At 39.2% G+C, this 24,854-nt stretch overlaps 2 protein-coding genes across 9 annotated transcripts in view; one reads left to right on the plus strand and one right to left on the minus strand.

Annotated features, from left to right (window-relative positions):
* BRE (brain and reproductive organ-expressed (TNFRSF1A modulator)) overlaps window positions 1-17,136 on the minus strand; it is a 512,734-nt gene extending 495,598 nt beyond the window's left edge. For 4 of the 7 annotated variants that reach the window (XM_011972586.1, XM_011972584.1, XM_011972583.1 and 1 more), the window contains exons 1-2: window positions 16,298-16,525; window positions 12,422-12,573 (exon numbers count right to left, since the gene is read on the minus strand). In XM_011972586.1, coding sequence (XP_011827976.1) covers window positions 12,422-12,549 — 128 coding nt within the window. In that variant the 5' untranslated portion in view covers window positions 12,550-12,573; window positions 16,298-16,525. Of the gene's footprint in view, window positions 1-12,421; window positions 12,574-14,662; window positions 14,729-16,297; window positions 16,526-16,875 lie in introns of those variants that run through there. The other 3 variants (XM_011972585.1, XM_011972588.1, XM_011972582.1) reach the window with 2 other exon arrangements.
* The window catches only part of RBKS (ribokinase), a 123,003-nt gene continuing 114,560 nt past the window's right edge, over window positions 16,412-24,854 (plus strand). For both annotated transcript variants that reach the window (XM_011972579.1, XM_011972580.1), the window contains exon 1: window positions 16,412-16,883. In XM_011972579.1, coding sequence (XP_011827969.1) covers window positions 16,795-16,883 — 89 coding nt within the window. In that variant the 5' untranslated portion in view covers window positions 16,412-16,794. The remainder of the gene's footprint in view (window positions 16,884-24,854) is intronic.

Consider the following 24,854-nt stretch of genomic DNA (forward strand, 5'->3'; position numbering starts at 1 on the left):
GTAAGCATAAGGAAACTTTTAATGTATGAGTGATGGTATAAGAATAATTAATTTGAAGCCCTAAAACAAATGTAGATGCATATTAACCTGTACTAAAAAAAAAAAACCCTCACCTATCTTCCAAACTCAAAGCATTTCGTAAATCTGTCATCCTAATAAAACAAAAACTAATCCAAAAATACTACCTAAATTGTACACAATAGAAGGGGCAAAAGACAACAGTGGGAGTGATTTTTTTTTTTCCTTTGAACAATGTAAAGTGCAGCCAGGAATAGACTAGATGAATTTTCTACTCACTTTTCTTTATGCATTAGACTGGATACCTCCCTTCACCTCTTCCCCTACATCAACCTCCATACCAAATGAAGTCACCCTAAAATGAAGTCATTGGAGGGCATGAAAAGCCCAAGATCAGAACCACCTAAAATCCCAGACCCAAATTTATCCTGGCACTTACTACCCCAGACTCTGGAAGCCTAGTCAAAGTTCCCAAAGTGATTTCAGACTTCACTGGGTTAAGGCCAACACCACCACTTACAATCTTAAGTACAAAATATAAAAGGCCATAAAACACCATATGCAAGAGCACTTTGTAATGTTCAAAGGCTCATAAACTGTTTAATTAAAATTATTTATATTACTGTATTTTATACTATTATGATCACAAAAAGTCTAGACAGGCAGCTAGCTACCCAGGGTAAGGATCTAAGGGAAGAAAAGAATATGCGCTGGGATATGAGGAGTACGGGGAACCTGTGTTTCCTTCTGGTTAGCAATCCCAAGGAATACTTCCTGATGGACATCCTGCCCTCAGTAAAACACGTAAAATATCAACACCATGCGCTGTTCACTGAGTTTCCAGATGTTCTGGTACCTAGATAAACACCCTAAGCTCCAGGCAAAATTCTTGAACATCTATGACCCCACACACTCGCCACACTAGCAGAGTTCAACAGCCCACTGCTTATGCCCTTCATCCTCAGACAGAACTCCCTGCACTATCTAACTTAAGAGGCTTCTTCAACCCTCTGTTAAGAACTGTTGCATGTATCTGCTCAAGACAATCAGTGTTCAATCTCTAATGACTGTTAAAAACTCTTAAGTTCTATCTGCTAAAACAGTTGGCATCTTCATGCCCATTCATTTTTCAACCTAATCAAATATTCTAAGTTTCATCCACCTGCAGGGTCAAAGTAAGCCATGGTGATTTTTCTCCTGCCTCCGTAGACTTGCAAAAAGCAATGAACAAGGATAGAAGGTTATCTCAGAATTAAAAATCTCTGGATCTCCCATCCATTTCTGCTACATGATTTCTCTGAGTTTTGTTAGATGAGAGTGAACTCCTGTTTTGCTCTGCTTGCCTGGGTCTTAGTCAATAGTTCCTGTTATGCTGCTTGCATGGACACTCTTTATAGACGCCCTGATTCTAAAATAACAATGTGACAACAATAACACAGTGAAATAATGATGTATCATACTACATATTATTTATTATATATAACATACAGTATCACTCACCATTGTTGAACATTATGACCCCGCACTATTGTAAGTGCTTTATATGAATTATCTCATTTCACCCCCATAACTACACAATAAGATCATTAATGTCATCCCCCCATTTAAGAGAAAACTGAAGCACCAAAAGGTTATGTGACCTATCAAAGGTCATTAAGCTGTAAGCAGTAGAATTAGGATACAAACTCAGACCTTACTGACTGAAAAACCTACATGCTTACCATCACATTAACCTGCCACACAACCCCTCTAAAGATAGCTCCCTGTGTTCCAACCCCTGTTCAATCTGACTTCCAGCTTCTGCCCATATCTGACCCTCCCCAGTCAAATCTTGCTTTATTTCTTCTGGTCCTGGCTATTTTTCTTTTCTCCAAAGTCATCTTAAGTGTTCTGATAAAAGATTGTTGAACTATTGAGTAAATTTTCCAATGTCTCTTCTGATTCTACTTCAATCTAACTTCTATGTTTGCTTTCATATATGCCAATAAACAACTGAATTCCTACACAATAGCAGCTAAATGATAAAACATCTAGTAAAACAGTTAACAGTAGGTGTGCAGTATGGAAGAACTGCTTTAACTGTATTGATTGCTCTCTAGGTCTGCCATACAGCTATTATTTTAGGTCTTCCCTTCCTGTATTGAATCACTTATTTTCTTGTTTTACCTTCTTGCTTTGTTGGAACATATATTCCACTAGCATCCTAAGAAAGGGAGAAAAGGAGATAAACTTTTTGAGTTCTTGAAAGTCTGAAAATGTCTAGTTTTAAATTTGATTGATAATTTGGGCAGGTACAGAAGTCGGCCCAACAGGCATATTGTCATAGTTTCATGAATGCAGTATTTTCTCTTATTTTTACAAGGATATTAATTATAGCTTTAAAAAAATTCTTCTGTACCTTGCATTGTCTCTGTTTTGCTCTCTGTCTTTCATGTTGATGGCTTTCCTCAGACTGATGATTTCTGGCTATGCATGTCTGTTAAAGAATGCATCTCTTAACATGTAAATTTGAAGCCCTTTATACGTGGGTGGAGTTGTCAACGACTGAGCTTCACTGTAGTGTTATCAACAGCATCCTGGCCTTTTTATTGGAGGATTGCCAGATTGATTATCTGGAGGTCTTTCTCTGGGACCGTAAAATAAAATGTGCCCATATGGATGTATATATTCCTATGTATCAGCAAAATGTTAATTATTGGGCCAAGAACCATGCAAATTTAAGACTTTTGATGTACAGTAGTCCCCCCTTATCTATGGTTTTGCTTTCTGTGGTTTCAGTTACCCTTGGCCAACTTTGACACTTGGTCAAGAAAAAGCAATGTTTGTCTGAAAATGTTAAATGGAAAATTTCAGAACAATTCGTAAGTTTTAAATTGCATGCTGTTCTGAGATTGTTCTCACACCTTCCAGCTCTGTCCCGCCTAAGACATGACTCATCCCTCTGTCCAGCATAGCTGTCTACACTACCCACCCATTAGTCACTTAGTCGCTGTCTTGGTGATCAGATCAACTGCCACGGTACAGCAGTGCTTGACTTCAAGTAATCCTTATTTTACTTAATAAAGTGCTTCGGGAAAGCACAAGAGTAGTGATGCTGGCAATTCGGATACACTAACGACAAGCCATAAAGTGCTTCCGTTAAGGAAAAAGGTAAAAGTTCTTGACTTAATAAGGAAAGAAAAAACAATCATATGCTGGTGTTGCTAAGACCTAACATAAAAACAAATCTTCTATTCATGAAATTGTGAAGGAAAAAGAAATTTGTGCTAGTTTTGCTTTGCACCTCAAATTGCAAAAATAACAGCTACAGCGTGTGCTACGTGCTCAGTTGAGACAGAAAAGGCATTAAATTTGTGGGTGGAAGACACCAACATAAACATGTTCTGACTGACGGCAACAGAGTTCCATCAGAGGTTAGAGGCATCCATGGGGGAGGTCTTGGAACGTATCCCCTAATGATAAGGGGGGACTACTATATTCATATATTTCATGATTCAACTTAAATTTCAGTTCCTCAGAGAGAGCTTCTCTAACCTTCACTTCTCAATTTGCCCCTCATCAGGGTAATTTCCCTTCATTTATCTTTCTCAATTCATTAAAAAGAGGATTTTTTTGTTAACTAAATTATGGTATGTTTCCTAATGAAACAGTATACAACTATTTAAATGAGGTTACAAAAAGGTATGTAGAACATGGGGTTAAACAAGACAATTTTTAAGAATTAGAACAAGATGGAAGGGGGGAATTTGTCCTACTGGCTATCATGACATTTCACAAGACTGTAATAGTTAAGAAAGTATGGAACTGGCACAAGGACAATGAGTCTGACTGACCAAACCAGAAAGCCTGGCAACAGGCCCATATGTGATATAAACTTGACATCCATGGGCAAGGATGGCCTTCTCAATAAATGAGGCTAGGTCAACCAATTATCCATATGGTGGGGGCAGGGGGCACTATATCTCTATCTCACTCCATATTATAGAAAAAATAAATTTCCATTTAAAGACCAAAAAAGGAAACAGGAAAACTTTAAAATTATTAAAGAAACATGTGTGCCTTTTGGATAGGCCCAGATTTCTTAAAACTCTCTCACTCTCACACACACACACACGCACATGTGCACACAGGCACATATATCCAAATCTAAAAAAGAAAATACTGTTGAATGTAACTTCATCAAAATCAAAACTCTTGGATGTCAGGAGCACTAAAATAAGAATATATGTCACAGACTTTTGCAGATATTTGTAATACATGTAATTACCAAAAGGTCAGTATCCAAAATATATAAAGAATTCTTTAAAATCTATAGAAATATACAAACAATCCACTGAAAAGATGAACAAAGGATATCCCAAAGGAAGAAATCTGAATTGCCAATAAGCATATTAAAAGACTTTTTATTACAATAGCAATCACAGAAGTACGAATTAAAACCATAATGAGATACCAGGTCACACCTCATCAGCTTGGCAAAAATGTAAGTCTGACAATATCAACTACTGGTGAGGCTATAGAATAGTAGAAACTCATTTCTGATGGAAGGAAATTTATATAATCTGGCAATATCTAATAAAATAGAAGACGTATACATCTTAAGAGCTAGTAATTCTATTTCTAGGAATATACCTTTGATGGGTAGCTTTCAAATTTTTTGATCATCACACATATTTTCATTATGACCCAGTATACGCATACTTACTTATTTAACTGAAATGAAAACTCACAAAACAGTGCTTATTCTTACTGTGACACATTCTGAGAGTTTCCATTTTGTTCTCATTCATTTTTTAATGTTGGGGTGACTCACTCAATTGATTTTACAACCACTAATGGGTAAATACACTCAGTTCAAAAAACTGTCCCAGAAAATATTCTCATACATATTTTCCCGTGCACATGTGAGAGAATGTTCACTGTGGCACTCTTTGTCAAAAAAATAATTTAAACAGTGTAACAGTCAATCAGCAGAAGAACTAATTTAAAATTAAGGGTATATTCATACAATGGAATACAAAATATCAGTGCAAAGGAAAGAACCAAAGCTGTAAATATCAACACAGATAAATCTCATTAACTTTATACTAAGCAAAACGGGCAAGATATAGATGAATATATATAGTATATCATTTGTACAAACTTTTTAAACATGCAAAATAATACTGTTGAGGAATATATTTATGTATAATGAATATATAAAGTATGAAGACAGGCACGGGGAAAAAGGGGAATGAGATCAGGGAAAAGTACAGAAAAGTCAAGTGAACAACTAAATCTAAATTATTAAAAACTGTCCATCTTCAGACGACATTGGGCGCAATCAAGGTGGTACGGCAATAGACAAAAATTAAACTATTGCCTCCCAGGGCAGCAGCTTCCTTCCAGACACAAGGCTAATAAAGATTCAGATTGCCAGCTAGAGAAACTCATGCAGCCAAACTGAGATCAGTCTTCAAAGCTTACAGCACTCATCCTTTAAAACTGTTCTGTCTATTTAGTAATCAAGTACTTACACTGAGTATCTATTTTTAACTGAGTAATGAAATTCAGAACATGGACAAAAAAAAATGCAATAGGTAGTTGTGGGCGGATGAGATGTCACAGCAGATGCCCCAAACACAGCCATGTGCCAGTAAGGTTGAGTCACTGCAATATGCTGAAAAAAGATACTGAGGCTCAGCTGCCACAGGTTGCAGTGAGCCTCTCTGCTTTCCCCACTGTTGTATTTGCCAGGCATCATTCCAGAATGCTGAACAGACACTTAGACATTTTCAAGATTAGAAAAATCACTAAAAATGACAAAATATGGCATCTTACAAATAGCACATGCTTGTGATCAAATTAACACAGAGCGAAGAACTAATAAACATTCAGTAAGCTCATGGAATAATTCTCTAAAATTAACAATTTGGTCCCTTCAGATCTCAGTCTATATTTTACCTACAAGAGTAAATCCAGTATTAGATAATACACTTTATATAATTTCTTTTTTTTTTTTTTTGAGACGGAGTCTTGCTCTGTCACCCAGTCTGGAGTGCAGTGGTGCTATCTCAGCTCACTGCAACCTCCGCCGCCCGGGTTCATGCCATTCTCCTGCCTCAGCCTCCTGAGTAGCTGGGACTACAAGTGCCTGCCACCATGCCCAGCTAATTTTTTGTATTTTTAGTAGAGACGGGGTTTCACCATGTTAGCCAGGATGATCTCGATCTCCTGACCTCGTGATATGCCTGCCTCAGCCTCCCAAAGTGCTGGGATTACAGGTGTGAGCCACTGCACCCGGCCTACTATAATTTCAAAAATGTCAACTCATTTCAGGGAATGTCATTAAAAAGAATTATGCGTAACAGAATGTAAGCAATACACTATCAGGCCAATAAAAATCCTTACAAACCACAAGAACAAACCACTCTGATCCCCAAAACAAGTAGTTTCTCAAGGAAAACATCTAACTCATTCATTTATCCATTCAAATCCTACTTACTACATTACATGTGAAAAGTACCAAGATAGACCTTAAGGAGGTATAAACATAAATTAAACAAGAACTTGGCCCCTAAGATACTGATGGCCTAGCAATGGGGTTTAGAAACATACGTAATCTTAAGTAAAGTAGAAAAATTTAGGTACCATTAGAGAAATATATATGAATTGCTATTTAAAAAAAAAAAAGGAAAGAAATCTTGCCTCGATTAGGTTCTTGCCTATTTCACCTATGAACCAGATCTAGAATATAGATACTTAGACCTTATCTCTTCAAGGGCAAGTGGCTACATGTAATAACAAGACTGTTTCTTGTGACCTTTAAAAATTGTCTCCTAATTTTATACCTTTTATATATACTGTGTCCTATAGGGTATACCTCTTTGAGTTAATAGAAATTAGACATGTAGATCCTACCTCTCATAACTGTGTCTGCTGAAGATCTAAAAGAAACGTAAATGCCAAAAGTGACACACCCAAAAGAAGCCATTCTTTTCCCTAACTCTGCCACTGTTTTGTTGCAGAAACGAGAAATTCACACTTCGGCTGATGGAAGGATTGAAGAAGGAATTGTTAATGAACTTCTAAAGAATTTCCCTGAATCTTTCAGACAAGTACTACATATAAGGCATCAATAATGTTCCAGATTAACAAGGCCTTTCACATCATTTTATGAATGTGGGTAGAGATATTTTTATTTCTTTTTTGCAGCTAAAGAAAGTAAATTCCATACATATTAAATGTCATTAAATGCAATTTCACATATTTTTCAAGCAGTTAGTCCAGAAAAAGCTAGGACTAGGCCAGGCATGGTGACTCACACCTGTAATCCCAGCACTTTCGGAGGCCAAGGTGGGTGGATCACCTGAGGTCAGGAGTTTGAGACCAGCCTAGACAACATGGTGAAACCCTATCTCTACAAAAAATTAGCCAGGCGTGGTGGCAGGCACCTGTAGTCCCAGCTACACAGGAGGCTGAGGCAGGAGAATCGCTTGAAACCAGAAGGCAGAGGTTGCAGTGAGCCGAGATCGCACCATTGCACTCTAGCCTGGGCAACAAGAGCGAAACTCCATCTCAAAAACAAAAAAACAAAAAAAAAAACGCTAGGGCTAGTGGATTCATTTCAAATTTGTCATCAGATCCCACTATTTGCACTTAAATCTTCAACTAAACATTCAGGAATTTGAGAACACTCAAAAGGGAATCTATGAAAAAGAAGCAAAGGACTTCATGCTGATAAATGCCAACTGGTTTCTCAGGATACTGATACAAAGAGTAAGAATCTCAGGTTGATATCATTTTACATATACCAGTCACCAGTCAGCAGTCCACTAGCCATCAGGCCCCTGTCAGGTCTTCAATACCTCTGAAAAGAATGTCTGTGACATGCTAAAAAAGAAAGATTTATTTCTACATCCTATACATTCAGGTCAATGAACATTCGCGGTTGATGGGCTGGTTTTATTTTTTTTCTTTATTTTTGTTTAGAGAAGGGGTCTAGCTATGTTGCCCAGGCTGGTCTCAAACTCCTGGGCTCAAGTGATTCACCCGTCTCAGCCTCCTGAGTAGCTGGGACTACAAGCCTGTACCACTGTGCCCAACTCAGGTTGTTCGGTGTTTTTTTTTAATGACAGCTTTACTGAGATGTAATTTACATACCATAAAATAACTGCAAAGTGTGCAATTTGATCATTCTTCATATATTCCCAAAGCGATGCAACCTTCACCACTAATTTTACAACATTTTTGTTACTCCAAAATCCCACACTCAAGCAGTCACTTCTGATTCCCCCAGCCTCTGGCACCCACTAATTTACTCTCTGTCTCTACGGATTAGCCTATTCTGGACACATCACATAAATGGAATCATATACTATGTGACCTTTTATAATGAGCTTCTCTCACTTAGCACAATGTTTTCAAGGTTCATCATGTTGTACTGTGAATTAGTACTTCATTACTTTGTATGGGTAAATAATATTCTATTTTTGATATGCCAAATTTGTTTATCCATTCATCAGTTGATGGACATTTGAGTGTTTTTGCAGGACTTCTGACCTGCAAAAACCTTAGTCATCTAATCTGATTGCTCATTTTATGGATAAAAAACTGAGATCCAGTGAGAAAATGGGAACTGCCTCTGGCTACACAGACTTAAGACTATCAATGGACATCTGAAATGCCTTCTTTTCTCCAAGCTCACCCCATTCCAATAAAAGAAGAAAGTGTTTGTTCCTAGCAGTAAAATGCAAGATAGGATAGGTCCAGAAGACCTGAGGTGGGAAGGAAAAGAAAATAGACAGGATTAGGCACAATCTTGTTGAACCAAAGGAACTTATGAAAAGATCAACAGTTTTAAACCTTCAAAAACACAGAAAAAAGGAGATGAGCACAGTGGAGACATAAAGATGCTATTTTTAATCAGAGAAGGAAAGAAACATGAAAGTGTGGGAAAACCTGAAAAGTTACTCTGAAATATCCAGTGATCCATCTGAAAATCTTTTTATTCTCAGACCCAGAAGAAAAATACACTGATTTAAAGATCCCAGAAAGAGGAAATCAAAGTCAAAACCACAAACTGAGAAGAAATGAGCACAGTAAAGGAAGTACATCACTCTACTTTCTGCAGGCCAAAAATTACAGTGAGGAAAACTGGAAAATACCCTCTTGAGATCTGATCTTGATGACTTCAATTAGAGATGGAGTCCATCTAAAGAAAGCATTTTGTAATTTAGGAGGCTCCAATCTGTATCTAGATTGTCTATAATAATGTGGGAAATTCAGACTGAATGAATCCTACATGCAGTCTCTATTTCAGAATCCCCACTTCCTACCACCATTTAAAAGCTGGGGAAGTCTGTCTGAGCACCAGGCCTGATGCTTGACTAAATGGCAAAAATTCTAAACCAGTAAAAAAAAAAAAAAAGAAAAAAAAAGCCTAAAAAGTCACTTTCCAATCCCTGGCTTATCTAAGGATGCAAGTTAATTTGTAAATCCCCTAATGTGTATAGTTAACTTCTAGAAGAAAAAAAAAAAAAAGTTAAAACCTTCTTCTTACCAACTCCACCAGAGTTCTTTCTACCAAATCCTCTTGCCTCAACAAAAAAGGAACTAACCTAACACTAGCAAAATGGATAGCAAATAGTAAATGCTCCGTAAGTATTTGATTAATGAAATTGAAGATAGTATCAGATGTTTTCAAAAGAATCCTACTATTCCAAAGAAGTGTCTTAGTTTTTTATCTTACCACTAAAGAATGTAAGTCAGTATTCTGATACCCAAGTCTTTAGCTTAGTCAAACAACAGCAAGACGTGTAGATGGCAAACGGCAAAAGAGTCTAACAAGGAGAAAGATGAAAGAGAATCAAGAATACAGCATTTCTACTTTTACTGCTGCAGCCGCCACTGCCAACACCCCTCCAAACCCAGCACTGCATGCTTCTCTCAGAGTCCATCCTGTTACCCAAATGATCCCACAGCAACCTCATGGCACTGCCATGAATGGAGACACACAAGGGCACCATCCACTGTGACAAGACACTGACATGCACATTGCTTTGCCTCCTGCCAGACTACGGGATGCAGAGAGGGTGCAGACCAAGGACCTTGAAAAATCAGCTTCATGTGACATCATGGTGGACATGTGTGAAAAGTACTACCCACAGAGACACTGACATGACCATCACCAGAGATCTTTCACAGAGACCATGAGCGCCCTGTCACCTGGGAAGCAATGGCAGACCCAGCTGAGCAGTGCAGACCCAGCTGGACACAAGCTGCTCCAGACCCAGCTGGGTACAAGCTGCTGGCCCAGTTGCTGGAGTCTAGTGAAGAGGACAATATGGTGGGCATCCTCTATGACAAGATATACGAGAACTTCATGGAGGAGGTAGATACAACAGATAATAAAACCTACCAGTGGAAGAAGGGGCAACTTTGACATACACTAGCCACTAGCCTGAATGCTGGCGCAACTTAATTCCACCTGGAACCAGCCCAACCAAGGTAAGGTTCAAGTGTGTAATGGAACTAACTCTTAGAGAAGAGTTTCTGCAGAGACTAGGCTTCTACCGGCACATCTGGCTGCCAGACCGGGGCATGGGGCCCTGGCCCAGTGATTCCAGGTGCACCTAAGTGGAAAGAGATGGGAAATGGCAAAAGGTAGATGCCCTTGAAAGAAGCAACTCTACCACCTGGAATCTAGGCTGCCCCTACCCCAGCCATCATCTTTGTTATCTATACTGACCAGACTAGACAATAGTAGTACAGTATATGCCCGAGGAGCCCCACTCATTCTAAAGCTAGCTGCCCCAGCCCAAGCTATGGCAGGTTCTTCAGGAGGAGGCCCTGGACCAGGTCAGTGAGATTTCTGGCTGCATCTTTGTCCATACCAACAGCTCCATTTGTGGATGCCATATCCAAGAAGGTACCTTGAACATGGCCCGTGCAAACTTGCCCTACTGCCCAATGCCTATGCCTATGCCTCCCACAAATCCCAGAGTCCAATGAAATTTCCTCCATCTTTAAAAAAAAGGCAACATTTCTAGTAAGAAAGTACTCAAAAATGATGGGGATATGTCAAAAGGACACAAAAGCCACTTTGATAGAGTTCTCAATGACAAAAAGCTGGAACAACTGACCAACAAAATAAATGATAATAATATTTAATTTATAACCCACAGAGAAAAATAAATACCTAACAATTCATACTGGCATAAGTAAATAACTGAATAAATAAATAACTGAATAAATAAATAACTGAAGGAAAAGGAAGAGTGTTTCTTCATAGTAGAATTCAAATTAATAAATGGGGAAGAATGAGAAAAAGAGAAAAAGCACTCTTAGACAAGCATCAAAGTAGTAATAATTAGAGGCAAGAATCATCCATGGATGCTGAAATCAATGGACAAAAGGATGATGAGAAACCAGATATTTGCAAAGTCTCAAAGCATCTCTCAGCAAAACACAGTACTTAACTAATTACAAGGAGAAAAATCAGTTAACTTTACAGTGATCACTTAACCAAATTATCAAAGTTAACTTAGTAGTAAAAAGGCATCTGGACATCATATATTCCCTGATCTGATGCACTGAGGATGGTACAACAACACATCTGTATTACACTTGGGAAAAAACATATTTTTCACTCTAACAAAAAGAAAACATTAGACAAACCCATGTGGATGCACATTTTACAAAATAAGTAGCCAGTACTCTTTAAAAGCATCAAGGTCATGACAGGCAAAGAAAAATTGAGGAACTGTCACTGTTGGGGAGACTAAGGAGATATGATAATTGGATCCTGGAACAAGAAAAAGGCATTAATGGGAAGACTGGCGAAATTCAAATAAAACCTGTAGGACAATTAACAATATTATAACAATGCTAATTTCCTGTAGTATTTCTGTAACTTTTTTGTAAATCTAAATTTGTTTCAGAAAAAAAAAAAATCTGTTTTTTAATGCAACATTTCTAGGTGTGAGATCTTACTGTTTCAACCCCATTGTGAGAAATGACCCATTTTGACTAGCTTTTATAATTTTCATATTAAGAGAGTTTATCAAATGATATCAGATTCAGAATATGTTTGTTGCTGGACTGCAGCAAACACAATAAGAAAACAAGCCAATGAATGAAAAACACACTTCTAAAACTCTGACGGCATGCTCTTCACAAAGAAAAAACAGAAAAAAGACATGAACATTCTAGTCATAAAACAATGACCCAGAACACAAATAAAATAACCTGAAACATAAAATGTCAAGAACTGAACAAAACCAACTGAATCAAAATATGATGAGATGATGACTTGGTGGGTTTCTGTCGTGGTCAATTTTTATGAGTCTGGTAAGGAAGGGCTGTCATTAGGTAAAGGTTGAATTGGTTCTGGTACTTTCACTGAACTCATTCTGGTACATACCCAGATTTTAAGTCAGTTATCCTCAAACAGTTTGTAGCATCCAGTCCCACTTTTCCATTCCGGACCACGCTAGATATGAAAGGCGAGAGCATTGGAGATATTCGATTCAAGGCCACTTCTGGGGACATTTTAACTTGACTTGTAAATCACCACTGAAAGTAGAAGGAGAGAATGATGATCAGGGCTTACAAATGGACTAGATACAACACGCTTCCTGAAAACTGGACAGCATACAGCAGTTCCTCTTGCATGAATAAATAATTCCTTTCCCATCTCTAGTGCAGCCTCTTCCAGTGATCTTCCAGAAGAAACCACCTCACTTCTGCTCAGCTACTCAGGACTGGGACTACACCACTGCTTTTCAGGAACAGAAGGAACCCCTGAAATACAATTCCCTCTTCCTTCCCAAAGCTGATTTCTACACTGCCATACTCTACTTAAAGTGGTCCCACTCTATCTCACAACTGGCTTGTTCTATTTTAGTTGAGTCCAAGGAGCCCTTGCTAGCAATCCTCTATCCCAACACAAAAACACACACATCACTGAGTTAGCAATCTCTCCCTCTGTGTCCCCACAAGGAGTGAACACTTGATGGATAATACCATATTAAAACCCTACAACAGGCTAACCTGCTTGCAACTATTCCTTACTAGAAATTATTTACTGCTGATATACCCTTTTTTTTTTTTTTGGAGACAGAATCTCACTCTGTTGCCAGGCTGGACTGCAACAGCACAATCTCGGCTCACTGCAACCTCCGCCTCCCAGGTTCAAGTGATTCTCCTGCCTCAGCCTCCTAAGTAGCTGGGACTACAGGCATGCGCCACCAGGCCCGGCTGATTTTTGTATTTTTAGTAGAGACAGGGTTTCACCATGTTGGCCAGGATGGTCTCGATCTCTTGACCTCATGATCCACCTGCCTCAGCCTCCCAAAGTGCTGGGATCACAGGCGTGAGCCACTGCGCCCGGCCCACTGCTGATATACCTTTCTTAATAATCTTTCCGTCCACAATGTAGTAAAACTACCTGTTTATGTGATCTCTTCCCTGCAGGGACTACATTTTGAATCCCCAAGGTTTAACAGAAATACCTGGCACATGCTAAACACTCAATAAACATTTTTTAATAAATAAATGAGTAAGGGGACAAAAGTTAGAGAAATATTTCTGTATGGAGAGAAGATAATGTGCCCCCCAAAAAAAATTTGGTAGGGGAATAGACATAACAAAATCCAAGGGATAGATATAGCAAAAATCTACTTGACAATTAAATTATGAAAACATCACCTATGCAGCTATCAAGCAACACAGACTAACACGGATCTTAAGGTATTTGACTTTAAGGCACTAAGTCCTTACACTTAAAACCACAAAAGTAGAACCAATACATCATATCTAAATTATCTGGAAACTCACGGGGCTGGGGGAGAGAGTACACGAATTCTTCTTAATAGATTTCTAAATGAAAGCCTCTTCCTTCAGAGGAATAAGTCGATTTAAATGATCGTTTCCTTCCTCAATTTTAAAGAATAATGCCACATCAAAAGAAAATTAATTTCCAGCAAGTTACCAGTAAATGATGTTCTGGTTCTAGTTTTCATACATTATACCACATGAAAACTTGCAAGTCCTTGCTAAAATAAATGTTGAAAAGTAGAACCTGTTTCAATGTATTATTTCAGATAGTAAATAATAAATTTATTTGCTAATTTGATAGCTCAAAAAATAACACTTTGACCCTATATAGTGATGACACCCAGAAGTATCTTCAAGATACTTATAACACCTTTATACTTATACTTCAGTTCCAAAATCATCCTTTTTGTAAATATCAAACAAGCTCTTCTTCTGACCACTTAACAGATGACCCCCCCCAACTATTCTCTCATTTCAAAGTAAGACTAAACATCTAACACTATACTACCAATCATAAAAATCATGTACTTTTTAAAATGTTTTATCACTTATAAGGAGCGTCCATATATACTACTGCAGTTGATCTTCACAAGCCTGAGGTAGTAAAGAAAGAATTTTAATTCCCATTTTGCAGATAATATGGGTAATTATTATCATTTGATTCTGAACAGTATACTAATCCACATCATAATTTTGAAGCCTATTTTTTTCCATTCGCCAACATTTCCACCTTCATGTCTATGTCACAATTCTTGAAGGGATGCTTATCAAAGTCATATGCTAAGTACAAATATACCCATGTTACAAAAAAGCAAAAGGGTCTCACCTATATTACAAAATTGTTCTTCTGTGTTTTTTCCCACAGTACCTATTATTACTTTATCTCTTGTTTCTACAAAAGAAGGAAACAGAACCAACACATTCTAGACATCTATCTACCAGCTATCAGGCATTATATTACTCACCTCTATCTGTAATTTCATTTACTTCCCCCCAACTCTGTTCCCTGAGAACAATAATTGTTCCCATTTGACAAATGGAAGCTAAAGAAACTTGACAAATAGAAAATTAAAGCTCAACAAAACAGAGTAACTTGTTGAACGTTGGAAGTTGAAGCATCAGAATTTGAATCCGGCTTCTCCAAGTCCACCATACCCATCTTCCTCTCAAATAAACGTTGATAACTTCGATCACCAAAGAGAAAAGCATCAAAGTGATTTTTTAAAGCGTGTATCTTATAAAATGTGAACAGACAAAAAGTAACAAATTTAAACAAATGATTGCTTTACCACTAAAAACACACTGGACTATTGCTGGGCTACTGCTGAACCTGTTCTGAGTGATTCACTAGACAAATGTTAAAAGGAACAACCTTGCTCTAGAAGCCAAACCATACTAAAAGTGACACCAATACATTCTAATTCAGCAACGGTCGTGACTTTAGAATGACACCTTAGGGAATGAATTCTCTTTATTTCTAGGGCAGCCATAATACTATTTTTTGACAGTGCAAGGTTTCACGCACGCAGTTTTAAAATCTATTTCAACCACGAGGAGGTGTGACTTCTCTTAAAAAAAAAAAAAAAAAAAAACACACAACAACAACAAGGGGGGCTGGAATACAATGACTCCAAAATCAGAGGTCACTTAGCCAAAAACACTGGTCCTTTGGTGCAGTGAACTGGGTACATGGACAGGGAGTCACCACCGGTAGCAACTCTTACGCATGGCAGCACTATAATACACCCCAGATATACAAATATTTATGGTGGTCAGAGTCACCTGAATGCTTCTCCTGCAATTTGTATTTCCTGATTTTGACGTATTGCAAAAGGAAAATGCAAAATTACAATTTTTGCAAGGGTCTGCTACCCCAAAATAAAGTTACAAAAGGTCCTTTGATGAGAGGCCTGGGGATTACAAAGACGTCTAAAGCGCCATCCAGGTTCTTGCAATTAAAAATAGATGACAAACACGGAAACATGTGCCCTGCTGACGTCATGGAACGGAAAGGGGTGGCATCCTGCTGCGTCACGTCGACGTCATACAGCGCACGAGGGAAGTTACACTGTGGAAGCAATTTCCCCCAAGGGGCAACATTCGAGAAAAACAAACTAGCTCAGACCCGAAGAATGACCACCCCACTCTAGGGGACGTCTTAAAAGGGACACTCTCCCCTCTCCCAAACTGTATGGTTCCCCTCATCAGGCAACAAGGGACTAATACTCGGGGTTTACAGGGACCAGGGGATGGGCCATACATGGAGAAAGAGACGCATCTGCCCTTGGGGGCTCGTTCTTGAGGGGATCAGCGTGTTGGGGATGAGAAGGGCATCTTTGGAACGGGGGCCTTCCCCATAGGAAGAGGAGGCGAGTCCCCTGGCCATATTTAAACCACGGTTCTCCACGCCACCTGTGCGACTCGGGATCCAACCTCCCCGCACCAGCCCCAGTCCAGGTACCTGGAACTTAGTCCGATCGGTAACCGGCGACTACGTGGGGTACAGGTACCCGAGCGCGCCCCCGACCGACGCACCGACCTGCGCGCGCGCCGCGGGCCGGATGCGTGCGCACTCCCTGGACGTCCCGCCCCGCCCCCTCTGCGGCCCCAGAGCTGGGCGGCGTGCGCGCCCCCGCGCCGCGCCGAGCCGGGCGCTCGGAAAGGCGTCCCCGCGGTGCCTGACAGTTCCTTCCTCAATGCCTGCCCTGTGAGTGGCGAGGAGCGGGGAGTCTTGCCATATCAGGAGGGCCCTGTTACGTGAGGCTGTGCACGGAGACTATTCCAGGAAGAAGGGGGGACACTTGGTGGGCGGGGTGATTTCGGGCAGTCAGGTGGGCGACCCGCGTAGGCGTCTGAAAGGCCCGCGTCGTTAGGGAAGGCAGGAGCGGCGTCTCTGGTTACAGGGTTAGGCAAAGGGCAGAGGTCAGCGTCCAGGTTGGACAGCAGCACCTTTGAGCGATGGCGGCGTCTGGGGAACCCTGGAGGCAGTGGCAGGAGGAGGTGGCGGCGGTGGTAGTGGTGGGCTCCTGCATGACCGACCTGGTCAGGTTAGTCCGGGGCGAGTTACTGAGTCTGCGGCTTGGGGGAGGAGGTGTGCCGTGCGCTATGCGCCCGGCGGAGCTCTTGGGCGCTGGATCTCCAGCGATAGACCGTGCTAGCTTTGGGTATGAGCTGCAGGTTTTCGCAGCCCTCAGCCTGCCTTCCCGGCGTGAAAGAATTTGAGTCTGTAAAGGTAAATCTCAGGGGAGGGGACATAAGAGGCCAGGGTTTAGTGAAAGCTCTAATATTACTAAAAGCGCTCCCCAAAGACCTTTCTTGGCCCGGCTGCTGAGCCTTTCCCCAAACGAGCCAGGGAACTTTGCCTATGTCATTTTACCTCCGAGAATGTGCCTACCTCACAGGGTTGTTGTGAGGACTAAATGAAGTAAAGTGTTTTGTCAAGCGTAACATTATCCAATTTGGATATTATTCGTCTGAGCTTATTGTATAAAATAATGAGTCGAGCAGAAGTAAAAAAAGTCTGTCAGCTTTCCCCATGTTGATTGTCGGCATTACTGCGGTATTTTATATTTACAGCGTATTTTTCAGCAAGGCAGGTATGAATCAAAATAAAAACATAAACACAGTATTTACAACCACTAAAAACTGTGATCAAATTATGATAGAAAATATGGCAAATGAAAATTGTTGAGTTAGGTCAGTAAGACTGGGTAGACAGATCCTTCTGATTTATCTTTCTTTAAAATTAAGGTAGCTTTTCTGATTATAAAAGTAATGTATGTTCATTGTAAAAGTAGTAATAAATTCAGATATTCCAAGAAAATCCTACCACTCCAATTACTGCAGTTCAGTCTTTTGATGAATATCTTTTCAGATGTAATGCTACTTTTATGTTATAAAAATGATCAGGTATACTACAGTAACACCTCATCTGTCCTGAAATGTTGCTTTTCCAAAGGGTATTAGAGAACGTGGAACTAAACAAAAAAGCCTTGGGGCAATCAAAATAAGTCACCAAATTGCTGCACCAAACCACCTGTATTCTACTCAAAAAGTAGGTCTAGGGTCTTCATGTAACCAATTTAACCTTACCTTAAAATATATATAAGCTGTGTTGCCAAATTTCCACTGAGAGTAGAAAGGTGGGAGTAGAGAGGAGAGACTGCTAGAGGCAGTTATAGTGACTGATGAAAACTTGAGGGTGAGTAGGAGACTATGTAACAAGAAGAAGCAACAAAAGAATTTTAAATATCAATGACCTTTATTTTTCCACAAATATTAGAACTATTTTGTCAGACACTGTGCCAAGATAAAAATACTTTCCTTTGGTGACAGAGCATAAAATTGAATCTAGTTGGAGACATTTGTTGAAGAGGCCTATACATCTTTTTCTAGAGCAAGAGTCAGTAAACTTTTCTGTAAAGGGCCAGATAGTAAATATTTTAGACTTTGCAAGCCATGTATGGTCTAGGTCACATTTTTTTAACAACATTTTTTAAATGTAAAAACCATTCTTACCTCCCAAGCCTTACAAGAACATCCTGCAGGCCATAGATTACAGACACCTGTGTAGAAAGAACATCGCTGTGTTTACAACACAATATAGCAATTGCTTTTACTGGTGATGACTCTTTTCAATAAAAGGTTTTATGGTACTTGTTAAATTTTGTATAAAAATAGGACATGTATTTCACTTTAGAAAAAGTTTCATCAAAAATTCATAAAGTTTAGTTACATAAAGAATAAATCTTCAGTAAACTTTCATCTAAAATGATCATCCCATGTGAAATCCACCTAGCTAAATGTTTACCGTGATTTTATATGTAAAGTGGCAGAAGAGTAAGAAAACTAAAGTGGGCCAGGTGCAGTGGCTCACACCTGTGATCCCAGGACTTTGGGAGGCCAAGGTGGGCAGATCACCTGAGGTCAGGAGTTTGAGACCAGCCCAGCCAACATGGTGAAACCCCATCTCTACTAAAAATATAAAAATTAGCTGGGCGTGGTAGCTGGCGCCTGTGATCCCAGCTACTCAGGAGGCTGAGGCAGGAGAATTGCTTGAACCTGGGAGGTGGAGGTAGCAGTGAGCCGAGATCGCGCCATTGCACTCCAGCTTGGGCGACAAGAGCAAAACTCCATCTCAAAACAAAAAAGAAAAAGAAAAGAAAATTAAGTTTTCTCATACATACTACCTGAATAAAAGTGTCAGGGTTAAAATTCAGAGCCATTTCCTTGTTACCAAACTAAGAACTTTCTGTGAAGCTTGACCATCGGATACTAAAAATAACTATAGTACTTTGTGGGGTGGGGTAGGGGAGTGGTGTCAAAGGCCCATTTTAGCATCCATCCATCAGGGTTTAAAATCTTATTTCAGAGCTAGAAAAATCTGGAAATTGTTTATTCTAGTCCTTCGGTTTTTAGATAAATAAACTGAAGCCCAGAGAAGAATTTCTCCTCTTGCCCATATTCTTTCCTTCATAAAATATCCAAGTTTCTTTTCTTCACATGAATCATTAGTACAAATTTTACTAATGGTTAGTAAAATCATTGGTTAAAATTTTTACTAATGATTCACTAATGATTAGTAAAATCATTAGTAAAAATTTTAACTAATGATTGGTAAAATCGTTAGTAAAAAATCATTAGTAAAATCATTAGTAAAAATTTTATTCCCGTATAGACCCTCTCTACTAATTCCCACAGCTTTTCAACAAACTTTTCATGGTCTCTCATTACTTATGACTCTGAAGATCTTCACAGAAATCAGAGTATAGGATTTTCATTTAAAACCCTGCATCTGTGATAAACTTGGGTGCAACTTTTCTGGTTACAGTTAGTATCATGATTATATTAGTTATCTACTGCTGCTGTAACAAATTACCAAACTTAATAATTAAGTAATGCAAGTTTATTTTTTTTACAGTTCTGGAGGTCAGAAGTCTAATACGGGTCTCACTGGGCTAAAATCAAGGTACAGCAGGGCTGAGCTCCATTCTAGAGACTCTAGAGGAGGCTCTGTTTTCTTTCCTTTTCCACCTTCCAGAGACTGCCCACATCCTTGGTTCATCGTGGCCACTTCCTGCATCTTCAAAGCCAGCAATGGTTGTTCAGGTCTTTCCCACATCACATCACTCTGACCCCCAGTCTTCTGGCTCCCTCTTCTACATTATAAGAATGCTTGTGATTATGTTAGGCCCAACCAGATAATTCAGGATAATCTCTTTATTTTATGGTGGCTTATTAGGAACCTTAATTTCCCCTTGCCATGTAACAACATATTCACAAATTCTGGGGATTTGGATGTGGACATCCTTTGCGATAGGGGAGCAGAGAGTATGTTATTTTTGCTACCACAGTGGTTAAGCTTGAAGTAAAAAATCCTACAATACTGAGTTCTCAGAGACTCTTTGAAGCCTATCATTGTATCCTCACATTTTACAGGTGAGATAAGGAAGAAAGCTTCAATGACTTACTCCAAATCACACAGCCAGTGAGTGGCATAGTAAAGGCTGCTACCCAGGTTTCCCAATCCTTACCTTTCTTTTTTATTCTTTTAAATACATATTTTCTTTTTTTTTTTTTTTTTTTAAATGGGCTCTCGCTGTATTGCCCAGGCTGGTCTTAAACTCCTGGGCTCAAGCTATCCTCCTACTTGGCCTCCCAAAGTGCAGTGGTTACAGGTGTGAGCCACCGTGCCTGGCCCCAATTCTTATCTTTCCATTATATCATTCTACCTCTAACTCTGACTAGTGTTTATTGCCCTTTTCATCTACAGTACATTTGATAGCTTGTAGTCTGTACATTCATTGTTAACTTTATAAACTGATAAGGAATAACAACTAAGAATTTATAATTTTCAAGTCTAAAGATAATATCTTTATTACTGTGCCTTATTCCTAAATTTAACTGTAACTAACCTGGACACCCATGCCTATTCTTTAGTATCACTTCAGAAATAAAACTGCTTCAATAGCTAAGCCCTTTTGGATGGCATCCAAGCCCAACTTACTTTATATATTACATTACTGTATGCCAGACACTGCTATTCAATCAATGAATAACCGTTTTTTTTCATTTCTAATTTCAGTCAGCTATGAGTAATAAGTCCTATGTAGTAATAATTTTTAAAAATCATTAGCTCATACAGCATGACAAACAATTGAAATTATTTAATACTCACTTATATTTTTCTCATTATCCTCTTCCTTCCTGAACACTCATCTCTAAAGTTACACACTACGAAGATACAAGAAATGAACCCTGGTCTTATGGGATATAAAGTCAAAGATTTTCCAAAGACAGATTTCCCCCCCCCAAAAAAAAAAGTGTGAACATTTTTAGACATTAGGCTCATAGGCCTTTGTTAATCATGCTTTCATTAGTAATCCTTATTTTTTTATGACCTGTATCACCCATTTTTTCAATTATTCATTTGAGGAATACTTATTGAATTTATAGTGTGTGCCAGGCACTTCCCGATGTGCAGAGGATACAGCAGTGAAAACACAGACAAAAATCCCTGCCTCATGAAGTTTACATTCTAGTAAGACAATATCAGTAGAAATAAGATAAATACATAGTATGTTAGATAAAAGCTAAGGAGAAAAATTAAACATGTAAAGAGGGATGGGAATAGGAACTTTAGATTACTGGCTTCAGAAAGCCTCGCTGAAAAGGTCATTTAGAGTAAAGACCTAAAGGAGGAAGGAAAACAAGTCATAATCTGAGGGAAGAGCATTCCAGGCAGAGGGGATAGCATACTCGAAGGCCCTGTTCAGTGAAGAACATGGGGTCCAGTGTGGCTGAAGAAGAAGAAAGGAGTCAGGAGAGAGCAATCAGTGATTAAAGAACATTGAGTCATACTCTGCATGAGATGAAAAGCTAGTGGAGGATTTGAGCAGAGGAGTGGCATAATCTTATTTTGATTTTAATAGGATCTCTCTAAGGGCTATGTGAGAATAAATAGCATGAAGGAAGGCAAATACAGAAGCAGGGAGACAAATTGAGAGTCACTCCCAACAGTCTGGGCAAGAAATGATGGTAGCTGGAAAGCAGTGCAAGTGGAGAGAAAGCATCTTTTGATTATATTTTTGGAGTAGAGTTGACAGGATATGCTGCAGAGTAAGAGATCTGTCAAGGATTACTCTTAAGTGCTACAGCCTCTGCAACTGGAAGAGGAAATTGACCTCTACTAAAATGCAGAAGATTGTGTGCAGAGAAAGTTGGGTGGGAGAGGGCTGTATCAGGGGCACAGAGTGGACATGGGAGGGTTGAGGTACCTACTAGACATCCAACTGAAGAGGTCAAGAAGACAGATACAAGAGTTTGGAGTTCCAAGGAGAGGTCCAACCCGGAGATATAAATTTCAGAGTCATCAGTGTATAGATGGTATTTAAAGCCATGAGGCTGGATGAGATCACTGAGGGTCTGATCTCCTAGGGCACTACAACATTTAGAGGATAAATTTTTAATAAAATTGACTTCTTGTCTCTCTTCCAGTCTCTCTACAGTCCTAAAACTTGCTCTGAGACAAGCTTAATACAAACCTATGTTTATATTTCCATGGCAATAGACTCTGATGTCAACTAAAACTCTGTGTTATCTTTTTACATGCTGCCAATTAAAAGTGATGGCTTGAGAGATAAGACTCGTATTCACCCAAGCGTCTAAATTTAATCCTGCCACATCAGGAAATAAGTGCCTAATTTTCAAAAGGTTTAATTGAATAGTGGAATAAGTGAATTTAGAAACTTTTAGATCCAAAGTGGATGAAGCATTGGACCTAGATTACTTAAAAAAAAAGTTATGGCCAGGCACAGTGGTGGCTCAAGCCTATAATCCCAGCACTTTGGGAAGCCGAGGCAGGTGGATCCCTTGAGCTCAGGAGTTAAGACCAGCCTGGGCAACATGGCAAAAACCCCGTCTCTGCAAAAAAGACATAAATTAGCTGGGCGTAGTGGTGTGAGCCTGTGGTCCCAGCTCCTGGAGGGCTGAGGTGGGAGGATCACTGGAGACCCAGAGGTTGAGGCTGCAGTGAGCCTTGATTGCACGCTGTACTCCAGCCTGGGCAACAGACTGAGACCCTGTTAAACATACAAAATAGAAAAGAGTTATACTGTACCTATCAAAGTTTATATTTGTTTGAGATAATACAGTGCTTTCTAACTGGGACACAGGTTAGAGAGTCAAGAAGCCTCTTGGCTGATCGTATTTAAAACAGAGAAATCTCTTTTACAGTCACATTTTCAGAAACTAAAAAAGGAATATTAATCCAAAAAGTATCATGCTTTCCCAGTATTGGAGGAATATAATATCACCCTTCATTATTCTTTCTGCTTCTTAAATTGATCTGAAAAGTTGCTTATAAGTTACCAATCATTTATTAAATTAGTATTTTGTTAAACATAGTTCTATCAGCTGTATTGCCTAATATCAAAAGTTTAATTAGATCTCATTTGTCAATTTTTGCTTTTGTTGCAATTGCTTTTGGCATTTTTGCCATGAAATTTTTGCCTGTCCTATGTCCAGAATGGTATTGCCTAGGTTGTCTTCTAGGGTTTTTATGGTTTCAGGTTTTACATTCATCTTTAATTCATCTTGAGTTGATTTTTGTATTTGGTGTGAGAAAGGGGTCCAGTTTTGGTCTTCTGCACATGGCTAGACAGTTATTCCAGCACCATTTATTGAATAGGGAGTCCTTTCTCCATTGATTGTTTTTGTCCATTCCCATTCGTGGGAAATTTACTATGTCCCTTTAATGAAAATATACATTAAAAAATTATGATTGGGCGCAGTGGCTCATGCCTGTAATCCCAGCACTTTGGGAAGCAGAGGTGGGAGGACTGTTTGAACCCAGGGGTTTAAGACTAGCCTAGGTAACAGGGTGAGGAGACTCTGTCTCTTAAAAAAAAAGCATATGACAAAGAAAGCACCTACTGTGTACTATTACAAAGCAGTTCCTTTAGCAATCCATTCCTTTGCCAGCTCTCTGTGCCTTAGGCTTTTCATGTCTGTATTCCAAGGAGAACAAAGTAAGGTGGACTTTGTGATGAGTTTTGCTCTAGTATTTTGATGACTTGTTTATAATATTGAAATACTTGTAGTGTGCTAAACACTAAGAATACTGCAGTTCGGAAAACACTGTTACTGCTTGTCTTCGTCCCTTTTGTGCTGCCATAACAGAATACCTAAGACCGGGTAATTTTTTTTTTTTTTTTTCACTTTTAAGTTCAGGGGTACATGTGCAGGTTTATTATATAGGTGAATTCGTCATGTGGGTTTGTGGTACCCAGGTATTTTTTTTTTTTTTTGTCACCCAGGTATTAAGCCTAGTTCTCATTAGTTCTTTTTCCTGATCCTCTTCCCTCCTTTCACCCTCCACCCTCAGGTAGACCCCAGTGTGTATTCTTCACGTCTGTGTGTCCAGGTGTTCTCATCATTTAGCTCCCACTTATAAGTAAGAACATGCAGTATTTAGCTTTCTATTCCTACGTTTGTGTGCTAAGGATAATGGCCTCCAGCTCCATCCATGTTCTGGCAAAGTACATGATGTTGTTCTTTTTAATAGCTGTGTGGTATGTCCAGAATGGTATTGCCTAGGTTGTCTTCTAGGGTTTTTATGGTTTCAGGTTTTACATTTGTCTTTAATTCATCTTGAGTTGATTTTTGTATATGGTGTAAGAAAGGGGTCCAGTTTTGGTCTTCTGCACATGGCTAGACAGTTATTCCAGCACCATTTGTTGAATAGGGAGTCCTTTCTCCATTGATTGTTTTTGTCCATTTTGTCAAAGATCAGATGGTTGTAGGTATGTGGCCTTATTTTTGGGACTTTTTGTTCTGTTCCATTGGTCTATGTGTCTGTTTTTGTACCAGTACCATGCTGTTTGGTTACTATAGCCCTGAAGTATAGTTTGAAGTCAGATAGTGTGATGCCTCCAGCTTTGTTCTTTTTCCTTAGGATTGCCTTGGCTATTCAGGTTCTTTTTGGTTCCGTGTGAATTTTTATTTTATTTTATTTTATT

The sequence above is a fragment of the Mandrillus leucophaeus genome, unplaced genomic scaffold (genome assembly GCF_000951045.1).
Source record: "Mandrillus leucophaeus isolate KB7577 unplaced genomic scaffold, Mleu.le_1.0 Scaffold13, whole genome shotgun sequence".
Taxonomy (NCBI): Eukaryota; Metazoa; Chordata; class Mammalia; order Primates; family Cercopithecidae; genus Mandrillus; species Mandrillus leucophaeus.